At 38.1% G+C, this 10,486-nt stretch overlaps 2 protein-coding genes across 2 annotated transcripts in view; both read right to left on the bottom strand.

Annotated features, from left to right (window-relative positions):
- The window catches only part of LOC126394913 (golgin subfamily A member 4-like), a 92,054-nt gene extending 90,252 nt beyond the window's left edge, over positions 1 to 1,802 (bottom strand). Inside the window, 2 exon segments of the mRNA XM_050052056.1 lie at positions 1,457 to 1,619; positions 1,707 to 1,802. Of these exon segments, the coding sequence (XP_049908013.1) occupies positions 1,457 to 1,499 (43 nt within the window). The 5' untranslated portion in view covers positions 1,500 to 1,619; positions 1,707 to 1,802.
- Positions 1,803 to 8,154: 6,352 nt separating this feature from the next.
- Positions 8,155 to 10,486, bottom strand: part of LOC126394912 (GTPase IMAP family member 4-like) — a 6,586-nt gene continuing 4,254 nt past the window's right edge. The window contains exon 6 of the mRNA XM_050052055.1: positions 8,155 to 10,486. Within this exon, the coding sequence (XP_049908012.1) occupies positions 9,809 to 10,486 (678 nt within the window). The 3' untranslated portion in view covers positions 8,155 to 9,808.

The following is a 10,486-nucleotide window of genomic DNA, read 5'->3' as shown; positions in this document are numbered from 1 at the left end:
GACCCTTCGCCCAGAACCAATCTGCCATGGGAAACCCTACCAGGGGCAAAATGCCCCCGACAGCATAGCTCCTAGGGTCATTAGGGCACTCAAACTCCTCCACCACGATAAGGTGACGGTTCTCACTGTTACTTTTATGAAAAAAACATAAATTATGAATTACTTTCTATATAATAAATGTTAAATGGAATTTTTTTTCTAATTATCACAGTCTGGGATATGTGAATGATTAATAACAACACCAATTTTGATGCATTATTATTTTTTGTGCAGTTTCTTTTTTTTTTTTCACCTTTCCCCTTCGGGACGTTTTTTGTCTTTGTTGAAAAACAACCATGAAAATATTAAATATTAATACTTGTTTCTACTTTTTTTGCTCGGATTATACATACCAAATATTCATTGTGTGTGTGTGTGTGTGTGTGTGTGTGTGCGTGGGTATGTATGAGAGAGAGAGAGAGAGAGAGAGAGAGAGAGAGAGAGAGAGAGAGAGAGAGAGAGAGAGATGGAGAGAACAGTAATGTAACTAAAAATTTTAGCCACACACACACACACACACACACACACACACACACACACACACACACACAAAATATTTTTTATTATCTACACAGCCACAGCCCCCAGACATCCATATCAACACTAACTTAGCATTTATTTAAAAAAATATTTTTTGGCAACGATGGCTTGCAAACCTCAATAATGAAAAAATAGGAGAAAAATACTTCCATTTTGATCCCCTAACTCTGGGATGCAATATCATCAATATCATCAAATTCATGTTGCTAAGTTGTCATGAGGATGTGATGAACAAATACGGAATTTATGATTTTACATTTAGCTATATTTTCACATAGGGATTTGACATTGTGTATTTTGAGTCCATGTACACACACACACACACACACACACACACACACACACACACACACTAACTAATATTGCAATATTCTTATACAGACCACACTGTCACATCCTTATGAGCACAGCAAGACCATTTTTTGATCTACTCTGCATTTGCCCTCCCTGTCAGGGGCCTATAGTGCTTCAAGTGGCCAAACCAGGAACTGCATTGAAAAGACAGCAGGGCCCCAAAAATGGAAATGGATAAGTTTTCTGACCAAATGTGATGCTATATGCATGAACACAGCCAAAGTTATCAAAAAATAAGAACTGAAAAATGACTGAAAAGGACATTTTCCGTCCGAGCGGGACCGGAGGGTGGACTGCTGTACAGCTTAATAAAGGAATCAATAACTTTGATTACATCAAGACAGATTAGACACCAGATTTCTCAAATTTCAAATTACTGGAAAGCCTCACAATTATCCCCTCTTCTTCCCCAGCACCACCACCACCACCACCACCACCACAATAATTACAGAAGACCATCCTCTTCTGTAGTACGTTTCATAAATACATGTTCAAAACTCAAACTCAGACAGCTGTTACTTACTGCTGGTGGCTGTTGCTGACATTTTGGGTGGTGTGTCTGCCATCTTGTTTTGTCCAAGTTTATCATGAATCTTCAGTATATTCCCTTCAGCTTAATGTGTGTAGTCACTTTAAGCAGTTACTCTGGTCCATTTGATCTCCAGGCCCAAACAGTCGACACACACCTGAGGATTACATATAACAAGCTTCAGTTTTATAATGTACTTACTTGTTTATATATTTAGATTCATATTTCAGTTGAGTTCACTCACCTGGTGACATTCTTGGTGCGTCAGTCTTCGTCCAAGTACAAAATATGAAATTACAACTTCACCCTAACGGCTGACTCACCTGGGACAACCTCTTTTTTTTTTTTTTTTTGTTAGCAAAGTGGGTGGGACATTGCGCAGACATGAGATTAATCAAACAGCTGAGTTAATGCTTAACATGCCCTAAAGTTGTACACCAGCACTGGGAAACCTTAAAGAATGCTTTATCATCTCTTATCTCTGTGCACAAGTGAGGAAATAACTCTGACAGTTTATTACAACTAGAATGAGCTGTATGCAGCTTATTATGAACTATTTTAAAATATCAGGATTCCAAACACAAACGTGGTCTGTAATTCCCATAATACAAGGTGTTACATGTGGGTTATGTGACATCTTATTCTATATGTCTGCAATTAGCCAAGAAGATATTACCTAACAAGTTACGTAGTGTTAGTAGTAGTAGTATTTAACCTATGAAGTGACGTTCATCAAATGCAACAAAAGCGAGTACTAGCGCGTACTAGTTATCGTTCAAGCAATCCTTTCTCATGCATAAACATTCTTTGTTGATTCTAGTCAGCTGTGTACATAAGGATTGCTAACCACGATTAAAACCAGCTAGTTACATCAACCCACCTGATCTGAAGTGCTGGGCAGACCCTGTAAAGATTTGGTTGCAAGTTTATTTGCTGTTATATGTTCTTCTCCATGGTGCTGTACAGGACTGATCTTTAAAGCCGATTTAAAGATCACATTTAAATGACCACAGTGGAATACATATCTACAGAATACATTTAAATGACCACAGTGGAATACATATCTACAGAATGGTTGCGACAATGTAAGACTCAATTAAATTTCGACATATAAAAAATACATTTCAACAAATAAAATAAAAGCTAAATATGAGTTTGTCATTCAGTGTGGACTCAAACTTGCAGCAGAGGTTTTTTTTATTTATAAATAAATGTATCCTATGAGTTTATGAATCCTTTTTGACAGTCTATGTCTTCTCCAGCAGCCCTAATAACATACATGTGGAAAATAACAGCCATTTCATAAGTCACTATTAAATCATTCATTTCAGTCATCAGTCATGTTTGGTAATGCCCTGATAGATTTCATTTATATTACTCTCATTAAAAAATATAAGGTCTCAATATCAGTGACACAACTTGACTGTGCAAAAGGCTCTCCCTCTCCTACCCCTGCTCACCCTTTGCACACAGCTCGTTTTGCACATGGTGGCCGCATAACCATAAGCATAAGCATAAGCATAACAATGACCACTCACAGCAGCTGACATCTCCCCACAACGCGTTCTGCTGACTCTGATTGGCTCACAGTGCTGTCAATCTCGTTTTGGTGGCATTCTATTGGCTCTAACGAATCAAACGAGGTGTCAATCACTAATATCGGCCAAGCCTTCGCAGAGATACGGGCCTCTAAAGCTCAGAATAGAAACTCAGGTTCAAATGTAGTAGGTGCATATTGGTCAGTTTGTATGGGGTGCCGTTTGTAAAGTGTCTCACGCTGAAACATCAACATTTTGCCACATTTAGCTTCAAACAATGTTTAAAAAAGTATTGTGAATTTTTTAACATCTAAGTTAACCAATATTGCTGTAAATGTGGCAAAATGTTGATGTTATTTTCAGCGTGAGACACTTTACAAACGGCACCGCGTAAGTTTGGAGTGGGAAATAAAGGGAAAAAAACGAAACAGACAGTTGTATGTGTATATCCTAAACATCAGTAGGGATTTACAGAAACAAAAAATGGAAGATATAGAATTGTACATGACAAAAATCACATGCAAACATGGTGCAATTTTGGAGAGCTCGCCTGAATTTTCTGTACTAAAACCTCTCTAATATTGTTCTGCTTCACTTTATCAGAATCAACCTTTGCAGAGTTAATGTTCACATATTGTACTATGATGTGATAGAGGTTTAGAGCTGCTGCTGCATCATTCCAAACTGATACTCATCCTGAAAATGCTTTTCTTTTAGGCGAACCTCAAAATGTTTCATTTGTGCTGTGTGCCATCTTCATTTACTCCTCACATATAACACAGACACTGATCTTTACACACCTTAACAAATCTCACAAGTGTTCCCTTTACCATGACACCAAAAGTATTCAAATAGACCTTGTGGTTGCAGAGACTTATTCATTTCATTATGGATATGCAATTTTCGAGCAGAGGCCTATAAAATAGGCTTAGCTTTGAAAAGGTTACGATGTTTCGGCACTGTTAGCAGTTTATACAGTGTTGTTGGAAGCCAAGCAGCTATTTATGTGATAATTTCCTACAAGCTCGCATTGAGTGATTATTTCTGTTATCTGTTGTGTTTATTTAGCCGGTCAAGTATTATTTCTGTTGTAGATTACAGTTTAGTTCCTACTTGCACTGTGTAATTTTATAGTTTATTTGACTAATCTAATGTCGCTTTCATTTTTAGAAGCACACTCCCATAAATAGAAATAGTGCCTGTGCATCTGTTGTATGCCTTGAGTTGTAATAAACCTCTAAAGGGACATTCCTGCTTCCTGTGTCCTGACTAGACACCCCATATCATTGATTACCTTTCCTGAACCACGGAAAGCTTTGATACGATTTTTTTTTTTTTTTTTAAGGCTGTGTCGTTAAAACTAGAATCACCGCTCTGAGGTTGTATGAGATATCACTTTAAGGCCTGCTGCCAACACAGGGGCATACAAATACAAAAAAAGAAAAGAAAAGTAAATGGTCTGAAGATCACTTGATAGCAGTAGAGATCAGAGTATAAAACAACAAATGGATAAGAGGTTTAATATATCAATATCAGGTCAAAGTCTGTGGATGGTTCTTTACAACTCTTAAAGGTTTTATATTCATCTTTTATTTTCAGATTACAAAATGGGACTTCGGTCATAAGAGGCGAGTGATATCAAAGTCATCTGATAGCAGTACAGGATCAGGTTTAATATCAGAGTACAATACAACCATTGATAGCAGGTTTATGATGTGAAGAACAGGACAAAGTCTCTGTCTCTGGTGGAAACTTGATAAACACCTACATTTAATATTAAACTTTTGATTCCAGGGTTCAAAAACTCATCTACTGAACCCCTTAGACATAATGATACTGTCATGAGAGATCTTAAATGAGGCCTTAAATAAAGCCTACAGCTTTAGGTAATCTCACTCTAGAAAGGCTTTTTTTTCCCCCTGAAATTGAAATTTCCTCGTTGTTCCTGGTCTGAATTAGTTTGAACTTGTTCAACTTTAAGCTTGTACTTGTAGTAACCTTAAGTAGCAATAACTTGAAGTCAATGTCCTGTTAAATTAAACAGTGTTTGTTGTTTTAAATAGGCAAAAAATGGTTGAAATTGACCTGATTTATCTTCTTAAATGGGAACAACTGAAGAAAGTGTTTCTTTAAATTTAGATAGACATCATTATACACACAATCGGACAGTATCTTATCGTGTATGTTGTATTTTATCCTTCAGTTTCAGTTCTTTGTTGCAGCTCTCTGATGTTTACACTCAGTTAAATATTCAACACTCAAGACGTGTTTTTAAAGGCTGCATAATTCCATCAGACAGAATCAGAGCACCATCACATGATTTTATACACATTTCTGCCTGATTTCTATCTTTGGGAAATGTGTGATCTACATTAGAATTTGAAAAAGTTTTGTGGGTTGAACAATGTCTGAAAAAATGACATGGATTTTTTATGATGGGGACAGGGTCACTGCTGGGTCAGCTAAAGTTTAAATTATACTGCATCAACTTTAGAGGACATTTTAATGATTTCAACCTGCGATGATTTCTTACAGAAGATTGGAGGCTGTGAGAAACACAGCTGTCAACAAAACTATTTACTGATATGTGTCACTGAACAGTGAATAAAAACGGTTGTAACCAACCAGTGTTCAGAGGTTCAAAGTCTAAAAACGGTTGTAACCAACCAGTGTTCAGAGGTTCAAAGTCTCCCTCTGCTGGTACAGTCAGAGTCCTGAAATATGAAAACACAACTGTCAGGTTATCAAATCCACACTGTACTGCTGCATGAATGTGATTGGACGTTACGTGACTCAGAGCAATGAATGAACCAATGACTGTGAGGAATACTGCAAACAACTGATTCCAATCAGGCTATACCAGCAACACCTCTGTGCTCTGTCTGAATTAACACTATGATTCATTTTGAGTGTTTACACAGGAGTGAACATTGAAAACAAATGTAATATTTGTAATAACTGCTCCACATTTACACCTGACATTTGATCATAATCCAGTGATGCTGTGAGGTAATCATCCTGTGTCCTGTATACATTCAAATCTGAGAGGACACAGTAAACTCACAGTTGATGAGTCCACGGGGACGCACAGTGACTTTACTTATTCTGAGAGTATCTTTCATGTCACAGAAAACACTGAGACTGAAACTAGTGTTTTGGATGTTATACTGTTCCTGATGTGTTGTTTTTCTACCCTGGTGCTCTGCACAGATCTGACACCTGGCCAGCCCCCATTAACCCCGACTCTCTGCTCTGTGTGCCGAGGCAGCAGTGTTGGAGGCACAGCATGGAGTGTCTGAGGACCACCAGTGGACAATAATCATGATTTTAGATTCATAAAATGTACTTTAATGCTGTATTCACTCATGTTGCTGATGATGCGTCACCGTCCAGATAAGTAACTAGAAAGGACGACAGAGGAAATACCCACACACCAATGCAACTGGGCTGGACAGCCATAAAAAGGGCCACAGGCTGAGAGCAATACAAAAATAGTCTGTTTAATGAAGGCGTGTGTGCACAAAGGGAGAGTGCTTACAGTGCAAAACATGATAAAAAGTGAATTAAAGCAACAGCAAACATTTCAGTCCTTGACTTTCATCAGCGCTACTGACACAAGTGCTTCACAGAGCAGATACTGACACTGACAGATTATCACCAGGTGATCAATCAGTCAGCAGGTGTCACTAATTAGATGAGATCAACTCTGAGGAGCAGAGGCCTGACGACCAAATCACAATGACCTGTTCTATGAGTATTGCACTGTCTACAACATCCTTAAACACCAACATATGATAGCAGAACATAAGAATATACAAATGTGCAGTTGTTTACTCCTATACCTCATCCACTGTGACGCCCACTAAAAAACACTCCATCAGATAACCTTGTATGTTGCACTACCTTCAGCCATATGAGCAAACAAACAAATAAAGGAGGTCATAACCAGGCACTGGCATATCTGTTGATGATGTGGGTAAAAACTTGTTTTCTAATTTTCCCCTTTTTGTCCCTTGCAGAGGCTGTAGTCTCCGTGACACGCTGGTACATGCAGACACCTCTCAAAAACAAGTATTACTTATCATTCCACTGAAGTTATTTACCTTCTGTCATGTCCCTGTGGTCTGCAATATATAGGCAAATGATTTGTCACACCTGGTGGTAATCTGTCACTCATGTCAGTGATGACCAGATGATGCTCAGCTGTCAGGTGGATGCACCACATGCTGAATAAAGACCACTGATGGCCATTTTTGTACCGTGAATATCACGCGAGACAACAAGATCCTGTTTTGTTCATGCTCTCAATAAGTGAAAGGAAAATATTATAATTCTTCTTAGTGAGAAGAAATATTTCATTTCTTGTTATGTTGCTTCAATATTTATGGATTTCACATACTATCACAATCATATCACATTTGATTAAGGCCTATTTGACTCTTGGTAGATGACCTGGTGCTCTCTGTTCTCAACTCCAGATGTGACTGTATGCTTTGTACATGGACTGTAAATAAATATAAAGTCTGAGGTTTTGTAAATTGTATTAGTGAATTGTAAAGTTGTCAGATTTGGAATTTCATGTTAAATTTTTCAGGTACATTTTCAACATACTACATGAATATAACAATAATTATTACCATATGACATGAAGCACGAGTTTAACACTAAAATTGGTCAAAAAACACAAATTCTACTGGGGACCCACTGAATGTCCCTGGGCCACATATACAGTATTTACACACTTGGTCCTTTTTAGCCCTCTAAGTGGACTCAGAGTCATGACTCAGCATTTTCTGCACATATGTGAACACTCCAAGAGAACTCAGACCCCTCTGAACCGAACCGTTCTCAGACCCCTCAGGAGGTCGTCTGAGTCCCACTGACTGATGTAGGGGAAATATCTTTTTGAGAATGTTTGCACTCGTAATAAAATTTGGGGCACCACCCTCTTAATGAGGGAAGCAACTAATCAAATTAATAGCTCCATAAACCAATTATTAATTTGTCAGCATGCTTATCAATAATGAATCAGTCTCAATATCTGGGTTATGAATTCTCCATACAGTGATCTTTGCTCCTGCTCAAAAGAAATAAACACACTTAGCAATAAACGACTTAGCAATAAATGAAGATTTATTTAAGCTAAATGGGTAACAACTGAATAAATGAATGAGGATAATATGAAACAACACAAAATCCACAGTATGTATAAATGGATTAACTAACTAAAACGCAAATGTGAAAGAGGCTAAGATACGAAAAAGAAGAAACAAAAAGTAAAAAAAAAACAAGAAGAGAGAAGAGTCAAAAAAGAAAAGAGCAAAGAGTACCAGAGAACAAGAGAGAGAGAGCGCATGTTTTTAACCGGCCGAAGTGGGCGGGTCTGATAAGGCGGTCTTTTTAGTTGTAAAACAGGCTTATTACTTTATTTCAAAAGAAACTTAATGCTTTTTATTATATGAGATCATATACTTTGACATGTTACGCACGATAGGCACATACTCTTCTCATTATGGTCAAAATCGGTTCTTAACATCCAATTAAAATGAATACAATTGAAAACAACCTATAGTCATACAATGAAAAACAAAATGAGGAAGCACATATTCATGCAAACAGGTTGATTAATGAACCCCAATTATATTTCTATAACTCCAAACACAAAATATGGATAAAATGTATAATTTCACTTCCAACAGACATTTCAATTTAGTCACACAGAAACATTTGGTAAGAGAGTGGAGGGCGTGATTTCCCCGGGGCAACGCGAATGGACAGGATATGGTTGAGAGAAAAAGCATTGTCTCACGACAACTAGTGGGTTGTTCATCACCGCGTTTTGCCCCAAGGCTGGATACTTTAAGATGGCATCTGAAACTTGATCCCAAGTGACTTTTTACCTCCTTTTGGCTTAAGGATGGCTGAAAGAAGTTTTTGTCCAGTCGGGGGTAATACAGGGGTGAATCCTAAGCATCTGACCCCCGGTGGTCTCGTGGGTCTTGTTCATTGATAATACTGGTTCAAGGGAAGTCCAGAGAGGCTGTTCCTCTACACTGATCACCATTTCCTCGTATCTTTTCCTCCCATGTTAAATGTGTGGGACTGACGCCAGGCAAGGAATGAGTAGAACAAAGTTTCTCATGTCTTTGGGGCACTACAGTTTAGTTACACACATGTAATAGGTGCTGTTCTACCCTGCCTGCAGGATTTTTATTGCAGCAAGAATGAGGCTAAGAGAATCATGAAAGATTCCCTGTAGAAAACAGTCTTTTCTCTCTGTTGAGCTCAGAAGGAAACAACCGGATAAACCATGCCATGTCACCGCCAGAGAAGTACACACCTCATTCAGCCAAAAACTGCCAGGAAAGTTTAACAAATGGATTGGAATAATTTACATTTACAGTTTTAGTCCAGACAATATAAAATGAGAGAGAGATGTCAGGTTCCCTATAACAAGGTTACACTTGTTCAACTCATTGACGATAGGCCTTTAAGGAGTGATTAATATCAGTTATTATACCTTTCAGACAGCTGTTATCCAGTGCAGATCTGAAGAGAACAGAAAGGGCTTTTTTCATTTGAGATAGCTTTGTCTAGTTTGTCCACTCATTAAGTCAAAGATCTGCACCAGCAAAGTGGAAACATGTCTACTGATCTGGCACTTCATTGAAAATATGCAGATACAGCACACAAAACTGACAGTATGACCAGGACATAAACACACCAAAAGATTCAAATTGATTCTTTAAGAGGTGAACAAAACTACTTCCTGGCTGGACTTCTTGTATATGTTCTATGTTCCACATTATCACTGAATGTGGCATCTGTTTTCCTTTTCAGCCTGTTTACGCTTTGTTTCTTCAAGTTCTTGTTTCAGTTTTTTGATTTCTATCTGCAATTGGAAGAGATTTTGCTCATCAACTTGTTTAGCTCTTTGTTCCATTTCAGATAGTCGTGCTTCTAGTTTTGTTTCCAGCTGTTGCATTTCTTTTTGTTGTCTCTCGGTGATACTCTGTCTCTGTTCCTTTTTCATCACTTGCTCTACTTCCTTTTGAATTGTTTCCCTTGCCCACTGGAACATCTCAGTGGTGTAACAACCACCATTTTTCTTCACAATGGTGTCGATCTTGGTCAGTAGCTCCGTGACTTGTGTGTTGTCTGTGTCATCTTTGTTATTGAAGACCTGGTATCTTCCTCCACAGTCACTGATGAGTTTTTTTACAAAGTCATCACAGTCTTCAATGTAACTCTCAAATGACATATCTTCCAGTTCTTCTCCTCTGGTGAAGATAATGATGATGAAATCTCTAGACTTCTTGCCAAAAACCCTTTTGATCAGTTCCACAGAGTCTTTCTCGTCTTGTGTAATGTTCCCAAGCTGCAGCACCAGTAGGAACACGTGAGGTCCAGGAGACAACATGCTGATGCATTTTACAAGCTCCTGTTGAATTTCATCATCAGACAGAGTCGTATCAAACAGGCCGGG

Source organism: Epinephelus moara, chromosome 8, assembly GCF_006386435.1.
Source record: "Epinephelus moara isolate mb chromosome 8, YSFRI_EMoa_1.0, whole genome shotgun sequence".
NCBI classification, from domain to species: Eukaryota; Metazoa; Chordata; class Actinopteri; order Perciformes; family Serranidae; genus Epinephelus; species Epinephelus moara.
This window is presented reverse-complemented; position numbering and strand designations above follow the sequence as displayed.